Source organism: Lupinus angustifolius, chromosome LG06, assembly GCF_001865875.1.
Source record: "Lupinus angustifolius cultivar Tanjil chromosome LG06, LupAngTanjil_v1.0, whole genome shotgun sequence".
Taxonomy (NCBI): Eukaryota; Viridiplantae; Streptophyta; class Magnoliopsida; order Fabales; family Fabaceae; genus Lupinus; species Lupinus angustifolius.
In genome coordinates this window covers 7,097,373-7,124,009 of record NC_032014.1, presented here as the reverse complement: position 1 = coordinate 7,124,009, position 26,637 = coordinate 7,097,373, and the positions used below count along the sequence as shown (strand labels likewise).

Here is a 26,637-nt window from a genome sequence, read left to right as displayed (position 1 = left end):
TAAATGCTATGATTATATTTCAGTTAAAACTTAAAATAATTTTGATAATAATTATGTAATGATAGGTCAACATTAATGTTATATTTATGAGCATAATCTGATTTAATTGATTCTTCTTAACTCATATGTCCTCATTCTTGTCAGTTGCATCTCAAATTGCCGAAAGTCTCTGATCTCATTCATTCTTCTTAAACATAAGATTTAATATATATATATATATATATATATATATATATATGGAGCTACGAACCATACATGATTGATTATAAGGTCAGATTTACTATTCTCATAATTTTAATATGAGAATTGTTCTCATTGAGTAGCTCTATATATATATAAAATCTTAAATAAAATACACATATATTATAACTGTTTTATCATATAGGAGTTACATTTTTAAGGAACAAATATATTAAATAAAATACAAATATATTATAACTGTTTTATAACTTACAATTGATTGAGAGAAAAAATATATTTTCATAACTTATAATTGATTGAAAGAGAAAATATATTTTCAAAATAAACGAATCAATATAAAATTAAATGACAAATAAAAATATTCTTTAAATTGCATTTTTTATTGACGTGTTTATTTTGTAGATTTGTTCTTATTTTATATACCAATTCTCATTTTCATTAATTTTTTTGTTTATTTTTCATATATTTCTTTATTTTGTTGTTATACCAAAAGAAATAACAAACTAATTTATAGCAAACCCTCTTAGGGAATCCAAAAAACATGAAATATTTAAATATAGACAATTGAATACACTTGATTTTTTTTTTGTTTCTTACCTTTGTTATTAACATTACAGATATAACAATATTAGTTTATATATTTTGATACTTTGTAACAATAATTATGAAACTCACGATTTTTATGATCAAATATTTATTTATATCATATGAGTTCATATTACTATGATAATAATAGTTTGTACTCAATTATATATTATCTTGCCTTACTATATATTTCATCATTACGTTGCATAATTTGTCAATTTATGGACTATTAATATATTATCATGTCTTACTATGCGACAAAAGTTATGAAGACATTGTGTCGTTACATTAGAAAACATATCCAATGAAATTAATTCACAATTTTTGTGTTTCTATATATTTCGCTTTATTTTATCAAATTATTTGATATAAATTTAATAATATTCATACTTATGTGCTTCTAAATATTCGTCAAAATCAATATCTCATGAGAATGCTCGAGTAATATGTGATTGTTTAACCTTATGAATGCACAGGTAAGATGAATATTCTTAACCATGTGAATATATAAGTAACATGTGTGTTTCTTAATCATTAGAATGTACATTTAACATGTATGTTCTTAATCACACGAATGCACGAGTAACATGTGTATTTTTAACTATATGAATGCACAAGTAACATATTTTTTCTTAACCATATGAATGAATGCACGAATAACATGTGTGTTCTTAACTGTTAGAATACACTAACATGTGTATTATTAAGCATTATAATGCACGGGTAATATGTGTTATTAACCAAACAAATACACAAATAACATATGTGTTATTAAACATACGAATAACATGTTTGTTCTTAACATCTTAACCATGTGCCAAATAATTATTGCCCCGTGCAAATGCACGGGTAACTTACTAGTTGTTTTGAAAACTTAGAAGTTGATAATGATTCTCTAATATTAAAAGGGGAAGATCAAACAGTTGAAGAATATATTCTCTGTTTTTATGGAAGTGAGACTATCTATCATCCACTTGTTTCTTTATGTTGGCTCGAAACTTATCCCAATTTTAATGTGAGTCAAAACATGTAAAAAAAATTTTGTTTCAAACAATATAGTGATGTATTATATTTTTGAGTAAATTACACTGACACCCCTGAATTTTAGTGAAATTACACAAACCACCCCTCACTTTTCTACACCTACACAAACCTCACCTATTTTTTAAACTTTCATTACATTAACCACCCCTGCATAAGAAATAAGTGTAATCTTTTAAACAAAAAATGTGATAAATGCAATTAAGTAACGAACTAAAAATAATAAAGAAATATTGACTCATATATTATTTGGACGTGTCTCCACAATATATCATATTTTGTTTAACTTAATTGCATTTATCATATTTTTTGTTTAAAAGATTACACTTATTTCTTATGCAGAGGTGGTTAATGTAATGAAAGTTTAAAAATATGGGAGGTTTGTGTAGGTGTAGAAAAGTGATGGGTGGTTTGTGTAATTTCACTAAAACTCAGGAGTGTCAGTGTAATTTACTCTATATTTTTTTAGGTTTTGACAATATGATACAGTTGACCCGGCCCATTTTGACAGGTCAAGATAGAGAATCCAAATATAAAAAATAAATTAAAACATGAAAATGTACCCAAAAAATTAAAACATGAAAATATTAAATGGTTTAAATTCATTTTATTAGAAACTAACAATGTGATTAATTAATAAAAAGTATTGCCTTATACACTTGATCAGCATAGGTATGTAATAAAAATGGCAGGTTTAAGAGATAAGGTTACAATTATGCAGGAATTGGAGGAAATGGTAAGTAATAATGTAAGAATCTTTTACTAAAATGGAAAATAGCCTCACACAACATAACAACCATATAAACATACAATGAGACAGCTTTACTTATGACAGTTGTCAAATTTTATAATTTAGATAAACTTTAATGAATTTAGTAAAGTCGAATTGTAAATTTACAAGAGTTTAATATTACACTATAATTTAAAACCATATTTTAGTATCTAAAGTATGATATAAATACACCATCAGATTTAATTTACAAAATGTAACCTTTATAGCAACAAAAAAAAATAATAATAATAAAGTATACAAATAACTCAATATTTGATCCAACTGATTTAGGATTTTAGTCGACCATTGTTTTTTAAAATTTAATAAAAAATATTGAAAAAAAATTAAAATTACTTTATAAATTTGAGATACTTTGCATCATCTAAGTAATATAATTCAACCTAACATCTACCACATACTTATATGTTAAGGTAAAATCATTGTATAAATACATGCTCATAAAATTAATATTAAAATTGAAGGTTTGCAAATTTTATTCAAATAAACTTATAAAAAACTTAATATGATTTTATAAAAAGGAAAGTTACATAAGAGTTAAATCTTTTTGTGTGGTGAGTATCCACTTACTCCATATATTAGTTATCAATTATAGAGAGATTTAGTGATTCAAATATACTCACTAATTTAAAATATTGAATTTCCTAAAATAGATTGTTAAGATGTGAAATAAAATTTTTAAATTTAATCTTGGAATAAGTAAGTTCCATATTATTTTTGTGATGTATTTACCGGTGTTTTTTTGCCACTTGCTAATTAACTTATACAAACTAACATCCATGCAATACTTACAAAACAAATAAATTCAAGAAAATATCCATGACATTAAACACAAATGTCCAAGGTTGGGTTGAATTATTTTTGTTGTGAAACAAAAAATCATGTTAGAGAAAGCCTAATTCTTTTCTTTCCAGCATTAGGAAAGTATAAATAATAAAGAGAAAAATATGTGTATACTTACTATTGTAAATAGTTTTTATATTGTCACTATATTATTCAATATTCATTTTCAATTATCATCAACTCTTTAAAAAAAGTAATTCAAATAAAGAATAAATAATATGTTAACCGTATATAAATCTTTACATTGTAAATGCATAAATATTGTACTCAATAAAAAAAAACTATGAATATTGCATGTGTTAGTGCCAAAATCTCATATATCTCAATTTGAATCAGAAGAATTATAAACAATTAAATATCATTTTTTTTGTACTACCAAAATATATTTTCATTTTTTACTAAGGAAGTAATCATTTTTGAGTATCTCATAAATTGAACATTTGACTTTTTTGTCATTCTAAATATTTAATAAAATATTGTACTATTAAATCAACATCTTGTTGATACATATTAAGTCTAATGATTAATATGCAGATGATGGAATCCAAATAAAAAGTAATGTATGAAATCATGAAAGTATTTAATGTTTTTAAGAGTAATTTTAATTCCACTTAAATTTTAGGCTAAAAACCCTTCTAATATTTAGTAAACTAAGATTAGATTAAAGAGAAGCTACACTTGCACTTAAGCACATAAAAAACATACATAATTTTTTACACAATACTAAAAGAATTTTAGGATAAAACTTTATACGGATACGTTTTAATTTCTATATATTTTTTAACATGTTTGGAATTACCTTTTCAATCAACATGATTAATTACCAAATATGATTAACAATAAAAGGACAGCGACTTAGGATTATTAATAAGATTAATTACCAAATTTGAATAATAATGAAAGTATACTTATATAGGTTTAAACAAAGAGTATATTCTCATATAAATGGATAAATTATCTTCTTCCACGACTAAAATCATGACATGTATCCTATTTCACAATTTTTTTACAAAATTATTTTCAAAAACAAAACAAAAAAGATACATGTCATGATTTTAATATATGACTGATATAATTTATCTCCTCATATGAAGAAATAATTTATTCACTTAAACAAATAAGTAATGACAAAGGTGGGGAGAAATCAGGGTCTATATGAGTTGTAATATTTATACATTCTCTCCATAAAGATTTATACATCATTAATATATCATACACAATACATTACATATATTTAAAAGTCAATAATCAAATAATAATGGTGAATGATGTAATAACAATCTAAATAATAAACATCAGTGTTGTTAAAACCGTACCGGTTATCAAACCGGTCAGGGTACTGGTATAGTGGTTCAACTAGTGGTTCAGTAATTAAACCGCATGCCGGTTAAACCGGACATACCTACTTATATTTATATATATATAAACCTATAACAAAAAAATTCCAAATAGGTAGATACTCAAATTTATAATCTACTCAAAATTCACATAAATAAACAACTTTAAGTCTTTAACAAATTCAAAGTCTAAATTAAAAAACATATATCAATCCAAAAGTATCACTTAACAACCACAAAATATAAATAAATGACATAACTTCACAACTCACTTTTTCATATTTAACACCAAAGAGTCAAAGTTGTCTCATATGAATATTATACTTTTCTACCAAATCCTATCTTCAGACAGTACTCCAAGATTACACAAATGTCACTGAGATTACACACGAATGTTACAGAACCAAAAGATGTAATCTAAGTATGTCTTGGAAGTATGTGCCTTGAAAAGGGTTGAAGAAGAGTTGGAAAGATGGGTCACCTTGTAATTGATTTTTAATTTTTTAAGCTTTTTTTTTTATTTAAAAAATGTGTGTATAAACCGGCCGGTTTAGTAAAATACCGGCCGGTTCACCGGTTTTGACCAGTTTTGACCGGTTCAACACCTGTACCATACCGGTTAGAGGCCCGGTTTTCCGGTTGAATCGGCCGGTACGAAACGATTTTTATAACTATGATAAATACACTAATCTTTTTCTAATATTCTAATCTAGTACAATATTTTCATGTATTTCTCTCTCATATAAATAAATATGAATATGAGTTTCACATTCATGTATACACAATAACTATTTTTTTTTTAATAATAGAAAAAATCTATGCACTAAAGTATATGAGTTTTATACATTATTAATATATTATCTACTATTCATATTTAATGATTATTGACTATTAAAAAATCTTGATGAATGGTGGATAAAAATCTTAACGAATGATAAATAATATATTGAATTTATATAAATATTTACATTACAATGCGAAGGTATTTCACTCATATTATATATTCTTCATCTCTTATTAACTTTAACTTTTGAGTGGAATATCTAGATATTTATATGCAAACAATACATCATTCATTTGTAATACTTTTCTTAGATAAGTCCTTGACAATTAAAATGCATAATTCATGACATATTGATAATGTAAAAACTCATACACTATCGATGTATTCTCTTCTAACTTTTGATTCAAGAGTCTTAAAAATCACACATGATATATGACAATATAAAGATCATAATTGTTATAGGATATATATTAATGATTTTTATAGTGTTATTGAATATATATTAATGATTTTTATAATGTTATTGGATATATATTAATGATTTTTAAAGTGTTATTAGATATATATTAATGATTTTTAAAGTGTTACTAAATATATATTAATGATTTTTACAATATTATTGGATATATATTAATTCGAATGATAAATAATATATTGACTTTATATAAATATTTATGCGAATGTATTGCACTCATATTATATATTCTTTAGATAAGTCATTGATAATTAAAATGCATAATTCATAACATATTGATAATGTAAAAACTCATACACTATCGATGTATTCTCTTCTAACTTTTTATTAAGAGTCTTAAAAATCATACATGATGTATGACAATGTAAATATCATAATTGTTATAGGATATATATTAATGATTTTTATAGTGTTATTGAATATATATTAATGATTTTTATAATGTTATTGAATATATATTAATGATTTTTAAAGTGTTACCGGATATATATTAATGATTTTTTAAGTGTTACTAGATATATATTAATGATTTTTACAATGTTATTGAATATATATTAATTCGAATGATAAATAATATATTAACTTAATATAAATATTTACATTACAATGCGAAGGTATTGCACTCATATTATATATTCTTTAGATAAGTCATTGATAATTAAAATGCATAATTCATAACATATTGATAATGTAAAAACTCATACACTATCGATGTATTCTCTTTTAACTTTTTATTCAAGAGTCTTAAAAGTCATACATGATGTATGAAAATGTAAAGATCATAATTGTTATAGGATATACATTAATCATTTTATAGTGTTATTGAATATATATTAATGATTTTTATAATATTAATGGATATATATTAATGATTTTTAAAGTGTTATTGGATATATATTAATAATTTTTACAATGTTATTGGATATATATTAATTCGAATGATAAATAATATATTGACTTTATATAAATATTTACATTACAATATGAAGGTATTGCACTCATATTATATATTCTTCATCTCTATTAACTTTAACTTTTGAGTGGAATATCTAGATTTTATATGCAAACAATACATCATTCATTTGTAATACTTTTCTTAAATAAGTCATTGATAATTAAAATGCATAATTCATGATATATTGATAATGTAAAAACTCATACACTATCGATGTATTCTCTTCTAACTTTTTATTCAAGAGTCTTAAAAATCATACATGATGTATGACAATGTAAAGATCATAATTTTATAGGATATATATTAATAATTTTTATAGTGTTATTGAATATATATTAATGATTTTTATAATGTTATTGAATATATATTAATGATTTTTAAAGTGTTACTGGATATATATTAATGATTTTTAAAGTATTACTGGATATATGTTAATGATTATTACAATGTTATTGGATATATATTAATTTAAATGATAAATAATATATTGACTTTATATAAATATTTACATTACAATGTGAAGGTATTGCACTCATATTGTATATTCTTTATCTCTATTAACTTTAACTTTTGAGTGGAATATCTAGATATTTATATACAAATAATACATCATTCATTTATAATACCTTTTTTAGATAAGTCATTGATAATTAAAATGTATAATTCATAACATATTGATAATGTAAAAACTCATACATTATCGATGTATTATCTTTTAACTTTTTATTCAAGAGTCTTAAAAATCATAGATGATATATGACAATATAAAGATCATAATTGTTATTGGATATATATTAATAATTTTTATAGTGATATTGAATATATATTAATGATTTTTATAATGTTATTTGATATATATTAATGATTTTTAAAGTGTTACTGGATATATATTAATAATTTTTACAATGTTATTGGATATATATTAATTTGAGTGATAAATAATATATGGACTTTATATAAATATTTACATTACAATGTGAAGGTATTGCACTCATATTATATATTCTTTATCTCTATTAACTTTAACTTTTGTGTGGAATATCTAGATATTTATATACAAATAATACATCATTCATCTGTAATACCTTTTTTAGATAAGTTATTGATAATTAAAATGTATAATTCATAACATATTGATTATGTAAAAACTCATACAATATCAATGTATTCTCTTTTAACTTTTTATTCAAGAGTCTTAAAAATCATACATGATACATGACAATGTAAAGATCATAATTGTTATTGGATATATATTAATGATTTTTATAGTGTTATTGAATATATATTAATGATTTTTATAATGTTATTGGATATATTAATGATTTTTAAAGCGTTACTGATATATATTAATGATTTTTACAATGTTATTGGATATATATTAATTTGAAAATTGTATGCAGACAGTGTACATAAATATTTTATAGAATGTCATATATCATTCTTAATTAATCATAATAAATTCTTTTCTAAAATTATTACAAAATAATGTTAGATAATAGAATATCTATATATAAATATTTATATGGGAATGTGTCACGTTTTATCATTTTTTATAAAAATGATTTTAAAAATAAACAAAAATAATACACATGTCACATTTTTACTGGGATAGAGGAGATAAGTTATCTAAGAAGATTCATTATTACCTATTTATATTAAGAGCACATAAGTATTATAATATTATTTCTATAGAAAGGTTTTAATTATTTTTAGAACTTAGTATTTAAACCCGTTAACCCCTCTCTCTCTTTGAAGTCTACATCACAGAAAATGGAAGGAGGAGGAGCTGCTCCGCCTGCTGACACCGTCATGTCGGACGCAGTGCCGCCGCCACCGCCGCATCCCGACCCACAAAAACATCAGCAACACCAACAACATCTGGTGCCGGAAATGGGGGTGGAGAATATTCCGACAACGTTGAGCCATGGCGGAAGGTTCATTCAGTACAATATATTCGGTAATATATTTGAAGTCACTGCCAAATACAAACCCCCCATCATGCCAATCGGAAAAGGAGCTTATGGTATCGTTTGGTAATTGATCAAATCCCTCAAAAGTTCTCATTGTTATGCTGTTTTCATTTTCATTTTAAATGAGTTTGTTGTTTCTTGAATAAAAATTTGATCTTTTTTCAATCTGAAATCTTTGTTCAAGTCTGTTTCTTCTTCAATAATAAGCACACATTTGTTATTTTAATTTGGAGCTCTTTGTTTTTTTAATAGAAGGTTCACATTTGTTATCTTCAATTGGAAACTATTTTTAGTTGTTGAAAGTTTATGATCATGTGGTTTGGTGAATAGCTCTGCTCTGAATTACGAGACGAATGAACATGTTGCTATCAAGAAGATTGCTAATGCATTTGACAACAACATTGATGCGAAGAGGACCCTCCGCGAAATCAAGCTGCTTCGCCACATGGATCATGAAAATGTGAGTGAGTTATGAATTACTTTTCATTTGTGTGAAACAAATCGCCTTTGTTTTTTGTCATTTTTATCTGATTAGATCTTGATTGTTAGTTTGAGTGCTTCAAACTCTATCACCTGTTTTTGCATTTTTCTACTTGTAATATATTCCTGTCAGCTATGAAAATCTTTTGAAGTAGAAGTTGTTGAAAGAACAGTGGTTTCTAAATGAATGGCATTGAGACAAAATGTACCTGTTAGTTTTATACTCTATCCATTTCGAAGTATCTATCACTTGGACTGAAAATTTTGTTTCATTTTATCTGCCACTTAAGGAAACTGAGAAATCATTAATTACTTTTCTCTAACATTACTTTTGTTGCTTGATATCTCCGCTAAATGGAAAGAGAGAACATGAATGGCAGGAGAGGTAAATTTTTTCAAACAAGTAATGTTTGCGAAAAAGCGAGAGTATTTAATATATTCCCCAATCATTAGGCAAAAATCTTCAATGCTAAATATTACAAAATGGAGAGAGGATATCATACTTAAGTGGCTAGTATTTAATTGAATTGAAATAAATTTATTGCTACTTCCTTGTGTCAGAATAGCTGTTAGTTCCGAAATGTAGCATGATAATAATTCGTGAAGTCTAAAGGTTATAAGTAAACAACAACAATGTATCCAAAAGGAAAAGCTCAGTGATGAATACATGTTTTGTTTGATATCATAGCAATGATTGATTAGCTTATGATATTGCCTTATCCTAAACCCTGATGAAGTTCTTTTCCGTTTCTGTTTCATTGATGTGTTTGTTTCGTTGATTTTGGCATTTGAGTTTAGATTCCTATTGATATGTAATGTTACATTTGTTTCATACTTTATTTGCCATGTGTGGAGTGCCTGGTGACACAAAGGTGCTTTCTATATATTCATTTAAAAATATCACATTTACCATAGATGTCCATTTGTAGGTCATTTATACAGCCCAATATAAAATAAACTCTTATATTTTGGGGGGTGGATGCAGGGCGAGCGGGTATCCAAATAACTTTATAAGGGGAAATTTGAAAACTTTAGAGTACCGAGAATATTTCTTTTCTGCGATTTATCTATTGAATCATGATGCAGGTTGTCACAATCAGGGATATAGTGCCACCGCCTCAAAGGGAGGTGTTTAATGATGTTTACATTGCGTATGAGCTAATGGACACTGACCTTCATCAGATCATTCGTTCAAATCAAGCATTATCTGAGGAGCATTGCCAGGTACATGTTTAAATATACTCGTATTGAATTATGCCCGTGTTTGTATTAAGTGCATGCCTGTGTTATGTTATCACATCATCGATTGCTGTATATTTTATGGAAAAATCGTGGCAACTTTTTACCTTTTAAATAAATAAATAATAGAATAGGTGGCAAAATATTGTTATACAGACTTAATTGAATATATAAATTTAGGATATCGCTGGAGAAGTTTATTTCTTGTTGTTCTCTTCTCTCACCTACATCTCTATTTCGACTTCCTTGTTCAACTTGGACAACACATTCTCTCACATCCTATCACAGTATTATTGCATTACTGCTAGTTTAAGATACTTGGCAATGATTAATTTTCTTAGCATTATGACTAGATGCTTTACATAATTTTCTCATTATTTATTTTTTGTTTTCAATGTTTACTAAATCTTATCCTTAACAACAGTGACATCCTTTTGTTTTTGGTGCAGTATTTTCTGTATCAAGTCCTTCGTGGGTTGAAGTACATACATTCTGCAAATGTTTTGCATAGGGACTTAAAACCTAGCAACCTTCTTTTGAATGCTAATTGTGACCTGAAAATTTGTGATTTTGGACTGGCTCGTGTCACCTCTGAAACTGATTTCATGACTGAATATGTGGTTACAAGATGGTATCGTGCACCAGAGCTTCTGTTAAACTCTTCTGATTACACAACAGCAATTGATGTTTGGTCTGTTGGTTGTATTTTCATGGAGCTGATGGATCGAAAGCCATTGTTTCCTGGCAAAGATCATGTGCATCAGCTGCGTCTACTTATGGAGGTAACTCATTTAGCAATGTTCAGTGTTTGTCGAAGTTCACAAGTCATTGTTTTACATTTGTATATACAGTTGAAATGATTAACCTTCTAGATTTGGAACTAACTCATTGTTAAAGCAAATTGAAATTATATTGCACTTTTACCCTGAACCTGGAGTATAATTCAGGTTAAGTTTCATTATTCATGTTCATTCTCGAACACAATTAGATCCTTTAACCAAAATGGTGAAATTCATGCCAAAATATGCATTTGCATTTGCTTTTTTATGTTTTTTGACCTTATGATCTATGTATTTCACCTATGTTTGGTGAAACCATTGTATCAGTATAACTTATATGCTTCATGCTATACAGTTGATTGGCACTCCACCGGAAGCAGATTTGGGGTTTCTGAATGAAAATGCTAAGAGATACATTAGGCAACTACCTATTTACCCTCGACAATCTTTCCAAAAAAAGTTTCCGCAACTCCATCCCGCAGCTATAGACCTTGTTGAAAAAATGTTGACTTTTGATCCTAGAAAAAGGATTACTGGTAAGTTTTCATTGCCTGGGGCTCGGTATTATTGATTTATTTTAGTTAAAGATATATTATCATTACGCATACCTTAGAAGTATTTGTTAAAACTTGCCTATGCAATACACCCATTATGCCTTGATAACAGATAAGTTTCTTAACATGTGCCTTAAATTCCTTGTTTTGCAGTTGAAGATGCACTGGCACACCCTTACCTTACATCTCTACATGACATTAGTGATGAACCTGTGTGCATGACTCCCTTCAGCTTCGACTTCGAGCAATATGCTTTGACCGATGAACAAATGAAGGAACTTATATACCATGAAGCCCTAGCATTCAACCCTGATTATCAGCAGTAGTAGTGATAGTAGTAATAATAATATTGTCATTGGGTTTGGAATGTATCTATAGTTCCAGAGATTTCCTTGTATATATGTCTATCATCTGAAACCAGATGATGACTTTGGAGTTTAATTGTTTTTCCATCAGAGCCATGATTAGAATACTGGAACAATCATAAGGTATATCTATATTTGGTGGTAGCTTATCTCCATAAAATACCCCAATTCATTGGCTTTATTTAGCAAACTTCTGATAAAATCTTTTTCTCCTTTACTTCTCAAATTGTGCACTTATGGTTTTGGAAAGTCTTTGAATATATTTTTGAAAACCCTAGAACCTTAACCATCTTTTTTAAACTTAAATGTTTGTTTTCATTTAATGGGTGAATGAATTGAAAAGGAAAAGAAAAACTGGGACCAAATGAAAAGCTACCTAGGCTAGTTAGCCTTGGTAGAAAATGTCCATGCTTTCAATTGCAAGCTATACATATGTAACTTCCATGGCAGCTCCCACTGGATCTTCAAAGGATAGCTTGACCTATATATTTTTCTCATGTCGACTTTGACTTTAACAAACGTTAGGGATTCTATGTGCTTGTCAAAGTTAAGAACTAACAGTTAGTGATATTTGATTCCATTAATCGAGTATTTGACTTTTTGGTCTTTGTAGAGATTTAAGGGAACTTTATAGTATTAGATTAATGTGTTGTTGGTTTACTGAAATTTAATTTAATTTCAACTATAATGATCAAAGCTCAATTGTTTTTGTAACATTATCCTGGCAAAGATCATGTGCATCAGCTGCGTCTACTTATGGAGGTAACTCATTTAGCAATGTTCAGTGTTTGTCGAAGTTCACAAGTCATTGTTTTACATTTGTATATACAGTTGAAATGATTAACCTTCTAGATTTGGAACTAACTCATTGTTAAAGCAAATTGAAATTATATTGCACTTTTACCCTGAACCTGGAGTATAATTCAGGTTAAGTTTCATTATTCATGTTCATTCTCGAACACAATTAGATCCTTTAACCAAAATGGTGAAATTCATGCCAAAATATGCATTTGCATTTGCTTTTTTATGTTTTTTGACCTTATGATCTATGTATTTCACCTATGTTTGGTGAAACCATTGTATCAGTATAACTTATATGCTTCATGCTATACAGTTGATTGGCACTCCACCGGAAGCAGATTTGGGGTTTCTGAATGAAAATGCTAAGAGATACATTAGGCAACTACCTATTTACCCTCGACAATCTTTCCAAAAAAAGTTTCCGCAACTCCATCCCGCAGCTATAGACCTTGTTGAAAAAATGTTGACTTTTGATCCTAGAAAAAGGATTACTGGTAAGTTTTCATTGCCTGGGGCTCGGTATTATTGATTTATTTTAGTTAAAGATATATTATCATTACGCATACCTTAGAAGTATTTGTTAAAACTTGCCTATGCAATACACCCATTATGCCTTGATAACAGATAAGTTTCTTAACATGTGCCTTAAATTCCTTGTTTTGCAGTTGAAGATGCACTGGCACACCCTTACCTTACATCTCTACATGACATTAGTGATGAACCTGTGTGCATGACTCCCTTCAGCTTCGACTTCGAGCAATATGCTTTGACCGATGAACAAATGAAGGAACTTATATACCATGAAGCCCTAGCATTCAACCCTGATTATCAGCAGTAGTAGTGATAGTAGTAATAATAATATTGTCATTGGGTTTGGAATGTATCTATAGTTCCAGAGATTTCCTTGTATATATGTCTATCATCTGAAACCAGATGATGACTTTGGAGTTTAATTGTTTTTCCATCAGAGCCATGATTAGAATACTGGAACAATCATAAGGTATATCTATATTTGGTGGTAGCTTATCTCCATAAAATACCCCAATTCATTGGCTTTATTTAGCAAACTTCTGATAAAATCTTTTTCTCCTTTACTTCTCAAATTGTGCACTTATGGTTTTGGAAAGTCTTTGAATATATTTTTGAAAACCCTAGAACCTTAACCATCTTTTTTAAACTTAAATGTTTGTTTTCATTTAATGGGTGAATGAATTGAAAAGGAAAAGAAAAACTGGGACCAAATGAAAAGCTACCTAGGCTAGTTAGCCTTGGTAGAAAATGTCCATGCTTTCAATTGCAAGCTATACATATGTAACTTCCATGGCAGCTCCCACTGGATCTTCAAAGGATAGCTTGACCTATATATTTTTCTCATGTCGACTTTGACTTTAACAAACGTTAGGGATTCTATGTGCTTGTCAAAGTTAAGAACTAACAGTTAGTGATATTTGATTCCATTAATCGAGTATTTGACTTTTTGGTCTTTGTAGAGATTTAAGGGAACTTTATAGTATTAGATTAATGTGTTGTTGGTTTACTGAAATTTAATTTAATTTCAACTATAATGATCAAAGCTCAATTGTTTTTGTAACATTACTTATGCTAGAAAATATATTTTCATAAACAAAATTCTACGAGGTAAATCTATATTGTCAGTTAGTAAGTTAAGTGTTTTCGAAAAAGTAAAAGGAAGAAAATGAAGATGTATTTCAAGATTTTCAACTCTTTTCTTTTATTCCCTTCTCCTCGACAAACACCATTGTGCCGTTTTTGTATTTCAGTCATCAGATCTGATTTTTTACTTTGGCAATTATATGCTAAGCTTGTCGTTTAGGTTGAGGCAAAAAAAATGTTGAAGGGATGTATTGTATATACTTGTGATATATATATATATAAGGATTGAATTAATGATAACTTTATCTTCAGATATAATTTTCCCCCTTTTAGGTAAGGGGGTTAGCAAAATAGATTTGTGTTTGGATTTGAGAAAAAAATACGATATGTTTTGTGTGCCAAAATAAGAAATGGGTATGGTGCGAATTGAATTGCCGAAACAGACAGAAGTGCGGGATTCACTATCATTTGGTATGTTTTCGTTCTGAATAGATTCAGTAATTTTGTTTATGAAAAGGGATGAGAACAAAATTTGGGTTGACTCGGGAAAAGGGATGAGAACGGATTAAACCCAAAATGTCGTCGTTTTGGGTTTAATTTATTTTTAAAAAATTAAAACCAAAACGACGTGTTTTAAAGTTTGCTGCAAAGTTACCAACTTTAACTTCACCAGCTTCAACTTCTTCCCCACAACCCATGCATGTTTCGCAGCCTTTTGAAGTTCAGAAAATTATCCATTTTTGTCAATGCTGAAGCTCTCATTTAAGCTCAAGGTTGAAACTTTCTGCAATTTTGACGCATTGAATACCCGAAAAGGTTGTTCTTTGGGTTCTTCTAGTAAAAGTGGCATGGGTAATGTGAAAAGTGGTGCCTTTTTCAATGTAAATAGAAGCTTTGAAAACGAGAGAGGGATTTTAAAATTCATGAAGTAGAGAAGCATCATCACCATGAAAAAATAAAGCAGTGTAAGTCTGTTCGGTAACATGAATGAAGGTTGTTCTACCCCATACAATTTTGTTTACGAGAAGGGATGAGAGTGAACACAAAACGTTTTGCCATTTCAGCAATTTACATCATAGTATCATACATTAACATTTATAAATAGAAACGAACAAAATGACAAAAGTGATTTGAAAATATTAGAAACTGTAGTAATAATTTAAAATTATTAAGGACTAAATTGATAGAATCAAAAATGATTAATTACTCAAACAATTACTCACTTGTAGCAGTTAACTGGTATTTCACATATTACCCCCAGACAAATTAATATTTTGGAAGAGAACACAATATAACATACAAATTACAAATCTGTAAATAAGATATACGTTGATGTCATACAAATAAAGCTAAGCAGAATTTTACTATTTGCGTAAAACAATTTTATAATACACAACCAACTGAACCAAGTAAGATTATGAACTCTTGACGCTCCCAAAGAATCTTGAAAGGGGAACTGGACCATCATCGTCACTACCCGTTCCAGCACCTTTGTTCCTTGACCTGACCTTCTTGTCTTTCTTTGATCTCTTAGACCTGGACTTGGATCTTCTTGATGCTCTCTCTTCTTCTTCACTACTCGAAGAATACGATGACGATGAGGAGCTAGATGCAGACGATCTTCTTGAGTGCTACAAAAGTAGAGGTAATGAGGATGTATAATAAAAATAAAGAAAACTACATATTCATAACTAAAATGAACAGGATACATAAACTGTTAACCAATTAACATAACCATAAAAACCAAAGGCTGTGTAATTAGAATAAAGAAATTACTTTGCTATCCATCTTTCGTTTTTCCTGATATGGCAATGCACATGTTATTCAGTGGGTTGTCAAGCATTTTATTAACCATTCACTTATATTTAAGCAGACATTTATTAAGAAATCCACATTCAATGAATACTTGAAACTTGCCCTAGATACCATACCACAGAGTATCTGAATCAGTTTGCTACAACAATTAAAAAGTGTTGTTTTCCAAATAATAACAACCTATGAGAAGGTATAAATAATTTTAAAAATTCATGGTTTAGATCACGTCCAATATAAATTGGAGGTTTTAAACATTGGCTTCAGTTAGACAAGCACTTCAATGCGTCATCAATGTAAAGCAAATGGTATTGCATAACATATAATACAGGGGGAAAAAAGGAAATAATGATCACAGACAGAAAGTCAATTATAAATCTGCTCAAAATAAAAAACACATTTTTGAAGGAAAGGGAAGCAGAAGTGTACATTTCTTTAAACAAAATAATCATTTTTGCAAAACCTCCAGTGCATCCCAGACCTCAAAGTGATAAAAGATAACAAAAATTCAAACTAGACCCACAAGCATTGACATAATTTCTGACCTCCCTGCAACGATTATACCTACACTAAATACGACTGTTCCATTATCATGGTTGCTGAAAACTAAAAGGAAAACCATAAATTAGTAGTTACATAAAAAGTTAGAGGGCTATATATAGTTATACTAATACTCAAATAAAAAACAATATAATCAAGTTCAGCATGCAATTTTTCAGTTTCCTCTATGAAAAAGTAAACCTAAGAAGTTAATGTGTTGGAAATCAAAAGCACCTTTCTCTTTTTGCTGCTGTGCTTCTTGGAAATTCTATCCCTCTTATCTGCAAAGTAGAATAGTAGAATATGTAGTCACCTATTGAAAGTGGGAATGAAAAAAATACTAGGAAAAAACACCAAGTTTCTGCAACTTCACCACACATACCTTTTCCATGTTTAGACTTGCTACCAGAGTGATTTCTTCCTTGGGAAAGTTTGCGAGCCCTTTCAGCATCTAGTTGAGCTCTATACTCTCTCATCATCCTATCTGCATCTGCTTCCAACTCCCCTTTTCTCATTTCTTCTTCCTAACGAGTAAAAGGCAAATCAAATGTATTACATGTTGAAGAAGCACAGATTATATAACACAGCAATTACCCTAGAAATCTGACACATGAATAATGTGCATTGAGATTTACGAAATAACTAGTATGCTAGAAACAAACCAGCAAATCCAGACTGTATCAGGCATACCACAGATGCTGTAATTAACTTAAATAGCTAAGTCTTTAGCAATGATGTTCCCTGGGGTTTTCACAATCTAAAACAGATTTAGGGAGGCAGGACATGAAAAAATATGACGAGAGCTTACTTGATGCCCCCTGTGATTAGTTAAACTGGAAGATCTAACTCGGTATTTCTTCTTTGCCGCTGGACTGCATGAGTCCTTAAGGATTGCTTTTCAAGACTCTTAGTTATTACTAAGAGGTGTGGCCAAATGACACAGACCTCCTTATTTTCAACATTACCCATAGCTCCTTTTTAATGTTTAATACTGCATGACAATGACATCCCTAGCCCATTAAGGGTGTTAAGTGTTAACATAGGGACAACTAAAAATAGGTGTGGCTAGCTGCACCAAGAAATAGTTTAATTCTCCTTGTAACTTTCTTTATCAAGAGAGAATAGTACAAATGCAGGAGGATTAGCTCAAGAACATAAAAAACAACCGAAAATACAAGGAGAACCAACAACTAAGAACAAGAAACATACAACAAAGCATATAATAATTGGATAGCATCATGGGAGATTGGAGAGCAATCGAAGTTCAACAAAAAAGTTTGAAGTGAAACAAGTACAACAACCATAGTCTCACTAGGTGGGGTCGACTACATGGATTGAATGACACCACAATGTTTTATCATAAATCATGTCCATTGACAAAGCATTGATCTCTAAATCTTTCATAATTATTTCGCCTATGGTTTCCCCTTCCCCCTCTATCTCTAGAAATTGAACTAACCTCCATTTGATCTACTCCCTTTACTTGGGCTTCTATCAGTCTTCTCCAGACATGCCCAAAGCCCCAAACCACCTAAGGCATGATTCTATCATTTAAAGAGAATTATGTTCTAGGCTTCGAGCTTATACAATGGTTAATTTCTGTATGTCTCTAACCACATTACAAACTTTTTCAGCTGCAATTAGGAATGAAAAATTACCTTAAATACATTAACCCACACATATCACAAATGACAAACACACATTTTTATTGTGGAAGCATAAACTGGACTTGGAGCACAACCATACTACGAAAAGAGTACTGTATTGATTATGGCCTAAAAATACACCAAAAAGAAAAGGAGAGTAAGAGTAATTATGTTTAAGAATGTAGCCAGACCATGTCTTTGGAAATAAGACTTCCAATTTTCTGCAATAATTGTAACTAGAACCAAATCCTACACAAAACCTGTACCTAACATAATATTGGAATGCATTTCTGTTTTGTTTATAAGAGCAAATACTTAAGGTTCATCAAAAGATTACCTTTTGTTTCTTTTTGAACTCTTCCCAGGTAACAGTGTGAGAAGTGTTAAGGTTGGCCAAACGAGCAGCATGCCAAGCTGGTGAATGAAATGAACCATCCACCTGTGACAGTCCTCATCAATAACAGTCCAGGAAAAAAGAAAGAGATCCGACACCATAGTATTATAAGCATTATAGCCCTAAAGTAGTAAGGTAAACAAGAAGAATGAAAGTCATGGGGTGAAGCATTTCCTTAAAACAAAATTTCTAAACCTTGGTTATGAAATTCGTCACTGGATCATATGAAAACAATATAACAAAATCCTGTAGTTATGTGACACTCTTGTAGAAAACAATATCCAAGTGTATCATTTGTTGATTAATTATTTACTTAGTTCTGTGAAGGTTTACCAAAGACCATTTAAACATTTAGAGATTCAATTTTTAACTATATAAAAATAAAGACAAAGAAGTATATAAGTTATGATTCAAGCTCGAGGATAAGCTTATTTTGGGTTCAACATATCTTACAGTCAAAAACTTAGTAAGAGAGCTTTTAAGAGAAGAAGAAAACTGAATTTTCACAATAACTTGAGCAAATCCAAAAATACTATTACAATATCAAGTCATCAAAAATCGACATTGAAGCTGTTCCATCATAGTTTTAGTTAATCTGTGTTTAGCTAAAATTACTTAAATTAGCAGTAGTCCCAATTGAAAAATCGATAGGGGTAAATCCTGAACTTTATGTTGTGATGAGCCCTTCAAAATCACGAGCAAGATATGAATTAGCAATGTTTTCAGAGTAAAAATTAGGGTTGCAGCCATGCAGTGGGTCACATGATATCATACGTTGCACAATTAAAGCATCGTAGAGAAAACCTATAAAGTGATGTTAAACATAAGAGATTCAATCGTGATGGGTGATTTTGAAGTTTCTATCAAACTCAAAGGGAAATTATAGGGTTAGTACTAATAAAAGACTCCCTTTTGTGTGTTCTTTGTGGTGAGTTGGAGGAATCCACTAGTCACTTGTTTTTTTCTTGCCCAACATCCTATATTATTTGGCAAAGACTCTATTCTTACTTTGGTCTTACCTCTATTATTCATAATGAAGTAAAGACCCATTTGTCAATTCATGCATCTTTGTTATGGATGGACAACAAAAAAAACCATTTGTGGATGACTCTTTGGTTTGTCACAATTTGGACTCTTTGGCATATTAGGAACAAAGGTATCTTCAAGAACAAGCTTTTTCAAGTTGATGAGATGAGGGAGCTTATTTTACTGCATTCTTGGAGTCTTATCAATGCCCGTTTCTCTTTCTTTTCTTTTTCTCTAGTTGATTGGTTGAGGAACCCTTCAAATTGTTTTCCTAATTTTTTCTTTATCTCTATATTAATAATCTTATTGCTGATCAAAAAGAAATATTCCCTTAAGAAATCAGATATGAATAATCATTAAAGTGTAAAACCCAGCATAAACTCCTACAACGCATATTTTATCTTGTCATATGGAAGTATCTATTATAAAAAAGAATAAGAAAGAATGGAATGAAATGGAGAAAAATAAGAGAATGGTATGAAAAGGTACAAACCATGCCGTCTTCAACCTCATCGGGACCGGCGGCGCCACCACCAACCCTAGCTCTCTGCATAGCTTTGTATGCTTGATTTTTCCCCATTTTAATATTCAGATTCAAATTCAATTTCAGATTATTTCACAATCAATTCGATATATAAGATCATGAACCATGCAGATTCATAATAATTAATTATGAGTTCTTTTGTTCCATTCCCCCTTTATCATCGTCCTTCTTCAACGGTCTATTCGGGTCGGGTCATATTTGAGATTGAGATCCAGCCCAATAATATGGGCCATCGCTTTCTCACCGCCGAATGTCATGGACGTATTTAGTGTTTTAGAAATTAAGAATAATACGATTAATCAAATTTTACTTGTTTCGTTTACAACTAAATCTGACTCCATTGATAATGCGAAAACTTGCTCCTCACCTATTGGCGTATTTAATGAGTTAGGTTTAGTCGCTTGTCTTTACATATAGGCACATTAAACTTATGTAAACACTTTATTGACAATACTGTTTAAATAGATTTATAAACACTGCCCTTAAAATAGGTGAGTCCAACTTTAAATTTAGCATGTGTTAAGATCAATGCGGGAAAAAAAAGGACTACATGTTCTAAAAAATTATTATCTTAATATATTAAGTCAATCACATTTCACCATAATATAAAAAAGTTATTTTTTTTGTTTTTATGATTTTCATTTTTAATTAAGTGACACTCTTTAATTGAATTAAAACACAAAAAATGGGAAACAAAAAATGAGACATTTAATTCCCATTCAAATGGGACTAGGGATGGCAAAAAAACCCGTACCCGTGGGTAAAACCTGTACGGGCACGGGTACGGGTCACAAACGGGTACCCGCGGGTATTATAAACGGGTTTTTAAAAGTACCCGTAGTACATACGGGCGGGTACGGGTATTATGGTACCCGTTATTTAGATAATTAATATATTATATTTAATTAAAATAAAAAATATATTATTCTAACATTTATTACACTATGTATATTTTTTCCTTTTACTTTGTTTACATATTTTAATGAGTTTGGTGATGAAACACCCTACAAATATTATTACATGTATAGAAAGTATAGAAACACACATGTTTTACAAAGAAAATATATATATATATTTTTTTTAAAATGAGAACAAAAAATCACACAAATGGAAACCACCAATAAATTTAGCATTTTAGCAAAATATTTAACCAAAAGGTACAAAAATAATTAAGCTTCATGTTATTTGAAACACAATAGAAGTAAAAAATTTAAAAATTATTTATAATAGAGGAAACCCGCGGGTACCCGTTCTACTTGCGGGTACCCAGAACTACCCGCAAATACCCGCTCACGGGTACCCGTACGGGTACGGGCGGATATGGGTATTACTTTTCTATTTTAAAACGGGTAGCGGGTAGCTACTACCCGTGTCCGCCCGTGCCCGTTGCCATCCCTAAATGGGACATACTCACCTCAAAACATAATGCCTATTCATGTCCCAGCACAATTCATACTATCTTATTCTCACCCTGACCTATATTATATATAGGTATTTGAACATTGCATTGTCCTAATATAAATGGTTAAAATGTGGAGTAGCGAATCCCTCACTTACATATATTATAACATGTTTTGATACTTTCTTACTTAACTTTGGTCCAACATAATATATTATTTTAATCTCTAGTTATAAGTTCGGTCCCTCGCTCCAAAATATAAAAAAAAACAATTTTTTTTTAATCGGATGCAAAAGTTTGACTTTTGTTGTATATATGGAAAAGCATATTAATAAAAGTAAAAGTCTTTTCATTAATCTGAACTTGAAAGGGTAATAAAATAGGGCTTTTCTTTCTTTAACGTGTACATCTTCATAAACAAGGACTATACTGTACTTTACAAAATAGAGATTATTTATTTCAATGCAAAAAACAGATATTCTCCCATGCATCAAAATTGAAATTATCAACCAAAGGAGTGAATGCAATTATAATGTTATAAGCTTGTCACTATTACTAATGGTGAGGAAACATACATCATTTCTCATAGCTTTAGTCCACAACTTCTGATATTTTTAACTAATAGTAGAGACCCCATCAATCAAAACTTTAACAACCTTATCAAAATAATGGAATGTCACATAAAATACATTCAGGAAATTAATGGCTTGTTTCCCTTTTTTGTCCAAATTAATAAAGGTTTGTTTCTACAAGATACTCTATCAACCTTTATTTTCTATATACACTCAGTTCAATTTCATCACATGAAGATTAACCAAACTTGGAGTTCTCAGCATCCATGCGTTCAAGTACCTTTCGTGCTTCCTCCTCTGTATCAGGAACAACATTCCGAATCCTCAGTCCATTTTTAATAGCCTCAGGATCAACACCAAATGTGAAGTAAAATCTGTTGGATACCTGTATGAATATAACACAAATGAAATCAAGTGAATAAATGTGTGAATATAAGAAGGCCTTTATTTTTTAGCAAGAACTTAACACCTACACCAGTCAATAATTTTTTATGCAATATAATTGGACAAGGAATTTGCAGACTACAATCCTTTGGTTGATAATTTCAATCCATGGAACTTGTGCATCCAGAAACTTATATGCTCACCTCACTGGACCGTAGCTCAGGTTTTGTAACGTGTGCAACAACTTCAACATTCACCAGAGGTTTATCTGGGTTGTCAAGTTCTGTGTATAGAACACAAGACTTGAGACGAAGAAAATTTCCGACGTCCACCTACATTACCAAGTTCGGTTTAGTTCAATGCCCTGTATATATGTCAATACAATTATTTTTCTCTTCTAACATCCATAAACATTGCATGACCAAGTTGGGTTTTTAACATAAATCCTGTGCATGAAATTCAGTTCATTATGTATTGGAACAATTAGTATCCTTCCTGTTCTAGGTGGTTACTTACAGGTTTAACAAAATCAACGTGATCAACTTCTAAGAAATGAGGTGCCACACCAGCAAAGGCATAAGCTGTTGAAAAGGCAAGTTCGAAAGCTCTTCTCATCAAGAATCCACCAAAAATACGACCATGGATGTTTCTTTGCTGTGGCTGGCAGATAAAAGAGTTTTGCAAGCAAGTATCCTTCAATAGGATGCTATCTCTGTCAGCTAATGCTGGCATGTCACTGAAGATACGCCCTTCAGCCAATAGTGAATGGAGCCTAGCATTGTCTTCATTCTGTGTATGTTTTTGTTCTGATTTCATTTTTTTCCTTAATTTGTTTCTCTTTTCTGCATCTTCCCAGAGCAACCTTTCTTCTTCAGTTTCAGGTGATATCTGGTTAATTGGGACCGCCTTCTCAGTGGCAGAGTCACGAGCCACAAATGTGAAGTTGGCTACAAGTGCAGGTGTGTCTGAGATATTCGGATTCCCTGTCAGCAAGTTTCAGTGTCAGGGTACAATCAGTAGTGAGAGATAACATACACAAATTGTTGGGGTTAACAGACATAACATTCAAAAATGTCATTTGAGCTTATAAAAATAAATCATCAAATAGTTTCCATGTTTTGTTATCCTATTACTTATCAGTAAAAAGGAACTACACTTTCAAGAGACAACAAAAGCAAAACAGTAATATCTAAAAATGCTCACCCATTCCATAACAAATTTTCCATTATTATAACCTCTCTTGATATTGTGTAAAGCCGCATATTGAAATTGATGAGTTTGAAGCAAAGTAATCAACAATATCCTCACAGCACAATACGATGTAGCACTTAACAGACACAAAAAAGATAAACTTGCCCCTACATGATTTGCATCACCGATTGTAACTATTATAGTAATGAATAAACCAGTTTGAACATATTTTCTATAAGAAGTAATGATAATTTTTTGTGAGGGATCATGAGACTAGCTTTCTTAATTGCTTATTCAAACTCCTCATTAACCAATGCTAATTTTATACAATAAAAAGCTAAAATTATGATTGTTTAGTAGGGATTGTAGATAGACAATTGAAGTGCCAATAGCATAACCCATGGATCAAATGAAGCCATTGAAGTTACGGCTTGCTCACACTCACACTCTTTGAAAATATGCTGCGCTAAATGAAATAATCACGGATTGTCCATATTTGCACGGGCGAAATGCAATTGAGCAAAATTCATGACAGACACATATACATGTATTATGTTTATAGTAATGTTTCATTTGCCCACTTCTAAGCACTTAATGACTGGTATAATCAAGACCACACAGTGTTGCTTGTTAAGATATAAGAACCCATAAAATGAATAGCTAAAGCAGAATCAATTAGCATCAATCTAGCCATACCTTGTGCTGGTTGAATCAGTTCCAGTTGAATCTCCATGGATGACCTGCCAACCCAGGTAACAGCACCAACAATAGTCAAATCAGCATCAATATGGATCGGCTTCTTCAGAACCATCCTGTCAACTGAAGCAGTGACCAATAAAAGAGGCATCACAGTGCCATCTTCATTGCTGCAATGCTGTCCCAAAGATAAGAAACAAACTTAAATACCTAAAACACTCAAATATATAATCTTATCAATTTAAAGTAAGATTATGCTCCATAATAATAATAACAAAATCTTCACAACCAGCAAAACCAATGTTTTAAAAGCCAAGCTAGAGATAGAATTAGTGAGACGTAGTGATAATCTGATTTACTCAACTGGTTAACCTGCTTGTTTAGTTTTTTTCTCACAAGTAAGTGTTTTCAACAAAAAAGATTTGACATTTACATACTTTTGGTTGGACTTATACTAACAGCGGAAGCTGAAATTAGCTTTATATTAGAAGCTACATTTTTAAGCTTCTCAAAAATCAAAACATCACTTTTCTGTGAAACCACCTTTCTAGAGTATTTAGAATCACTTCTACTTTAAGCCTAAACAATCAGGCCCTAAATGAGACAGGGAGAGCAGCAACTTCATCACCATCAATAGCGGAATTTACATACTATATATAGCACGTATTTGAGGCGAAATATGATAATAGAACTCGAGTCACAATGAGTATGAGCAAAAGGCTTTACTAAATGTGCCAACCCAATTGGTAAACTGTAATTGAATCTGATAACAAGTACTAATTGAATCAAAACTTATTGACTATTCTGAACTGTTGAACCCGCAAGTATATCCCATTTAAAAGACATTGTACATAACATAAAAATGTTCGAACTTTCTGCGAATTTCATAAAAACAAACAAAATCCATGATTTTTAATCTTGAAATAAACAAAACCCATAATTTAATTTTGGGGGAAAAGGAGACAGACCTTGAATGCAATGGTTCCAGCGAGAGCATCAAAATCCTCGACAAGTTTACCCATCCTAATATGATTCCAAGGATTCCTATATTGCTCACGAAGTATGTGATCAAAAGAGAAATTATAGAAAATACTAGTCCTGCTTCGTGAAGGAGCTTTAGGAATAGGTTTAATCTGAGAAGAAGAAACGGCGTTACCGTTAACAGGGTTTTCGAAAATGGAGGATCTAGCTTCCCATAGAGCGTGTGTGGCAGGGGAATGGAACATCCCAGGCCATTGACTAATGGGTTTTCGGTTAGAAGAACCTGCATCGATAGAAGAAGTTTTTGTTGATGTTGATGTTGTTGTTGTGTTTGTAATGGAATTGGAATCGTGTGGTGGAGAAGTAGTGAAATGGTTGTGAATAAGAATGTTGAGTGGAGATTGGGGTGTGATTCTGAATCTGGATCTGAGGAGAGTGTTGAATAAAGATAGGTTGGGTTTTCTCAGTGGTTGCATTGCTTTGCATGGAAGTAATGATGTTACTGATACAATTGTGTGTGTGAGGAGGTAAATGTATCTCAGTCTATATTCCATTTAGATGCTTACATATATTAATATATATTTCCTTCTAATTTTGCCTTTTGGAGTAGGGGATGGGATCACTTATCAGAATTTGGTG

At 30.3% G+C, this 26,637-nt stretch overlaps 4 protein-coding genes across 4 annotated transcripts; 2 read left to right on the top strand and 2 right to left on the bottom strand.

Moving 5' to 3' along the window:
- Positions 8,744 to 12,577, top strand: LOC109349407 (mitogen-activated protein kinase homolog MMK1-like). The gene is made up of 6 exons (XM_019590191.1): positions 8,744 to 9,044; positions 9,312 to 9,441; positions 10,548 to 10,685; positions 11,150 to 11,482; positions 11,835 to 12,015; positions 12,187 to 12,577. Exons 1-6 carry the CDS (start codon positions 8,782 to 8,784, stop codon positions 12,357 to 12,359), a joined length of 1,218 nt encoding a protein of 405 aa, XP_019445736.1. The 5' UTR covers positions 8,744 to 8,781; the 3' UTR covers positions 12,360 to 12,577.
- Positions 13,124 to 14,255, top strand: LOC109349409 (mitogen-activated protein kinase homolog MMK1-like). The gene is made up of 3 exons (XM_019590194.1): positions 13,124 to 13,160; positions 13,513 to 13,693; positions 13,865 to 14,255. The coding sequence occupies exons 1-3, from the start codon at positions 13,155 to 13,157 to the stop codon at positions 14,035 to 14,037; spliced, it is 360 nt and encodes a 119-aa protein (XP_019445739.1). The 5' UTR covers positions 13,124 to 13,154; the 3' UTR covers positions 14,038 to 14,255.
- On the bottom strand, positions 16,069 to 20,911 carry LOC109349408 (zinc finger Ran-binding domain-containing protein 2-like). The gene is made up of 5 exons (XM_019590192.1): positions 20,725 to 20,911; positions 19,149 to 19,250; positions 17,548 to 17,689; positions 17,400 to 17,446; positions 16,069 to 16,444 (listed from the first exon to the last, which is right to left on the bottom strand). The coding sequence occupies exons 1-5, from the start codon at positions 20,809 to 20,811 to the stop codon at positions 16,229 to 16,231; spliced, it is 594 nt and encodes a 197-aa protein (XP_019445737.1). The 5' UTR covers positions 20,812 to 20,911; the 3' UTR covers positions 16,069 to 16,228.
- On the bottom strand, positions 22,765 to 26,567 carry LOC109349406 (acyl-coenzyme A thioesterase 9, mitochondrial-like). Its single transcript, XM_019590190.1, has 5 exons — positions 25,986 to 26,567; positions 25,018 to 25,195; positions 23,647 to 24,113; positions 23,334 to 23,462; positions 22,765 to 23,131 (listed from the first exon to the last, which is right to left on the bottom strand). The coding sequence occupies exons 1-5, from the start codon at positions 26,550 to 26,552 to the stop codon at positions 22,985 to 22,987; spliced, it is 1,488 nt and encodes a 495-aa protein (XP_019445735.1). The 5' UTR covers positions 26,553 to 26,567; the 3' UTR covers positions 22,765 to 22,984.

Bases quoted from the DNA above. Each gene is read 5' to 3' on its own strand.
- LOC109349407 (XM_019590191.1), top strand. From the start codon at position 8,782: ATGGAAGGAGGAGGAGCTGCTCCGCCTGCTGACACCGTCATGTCGGAC. The intron at 10,686-11,149 runs GTACATGTTTAA...TTTTTGGTGCAG, and splicing joins TATCTGAGGAGCATTGCCAG to TATTTTCTGTATCAAGTCCT. The intron at 11,483-11,834 runs GTAACTCATTTA...CATGCTATACAG, and splicing joins AGCTGCGTCTACTTATGGAG to TTGATTGGCACTCCACCGGA.
- LOC109349409 (XM_019590194.1), top strand. The intron at 13,694-13,864 runs GTAAGTTTTCAT...CTTGTTTTGCAG, and splicing joins TCCTAGAAAAAGGATTACTG to TTGAAGATGCACTGGCACAC.
- LOC109349408 (XM_019590192.1), bottom strand. From the start codon at position 20,811: ATGGGGAAAAATCAAGCATACAAAGCTATGCAGAGAGCTAGGGTTGGT. The intron at 19,251-20,724 runs GTTTGTACCTTT...GGACTGTCACAG, and splicing joins ATGAGGTTGAAGACGGCATG to GTGGATGGTTCATTTCATTC. The intron at 17,447-17,547 runs GTATGTGTGGTG...TCTACTTTGCAG, and splicing joins CAAGTCTAAACATGGAAAAG to ATAAGAGGGATAGAATTTCC.
- LOC109349406 (XM_019590190.1), bottom strand. From the start codon at position 26,552: ATGGAATATAGACTGAGATACATTTACCTCCTCACACACACAATTGTA. The intron at 24,114-25,017 runs GTATGGCTAGAT...ACTTGCTGACAG, and splicing joins ACTGATTCAACCAGCACAAG to GGAATCCGAATATCTCAGAC. The intron at 23,132-23,333 runs GTGAGCATATAA...ATATTCATACAG, and splicing joins CTGAGCTACGGTCCAGTGAG to GTATCCAACAGATTTTACTT.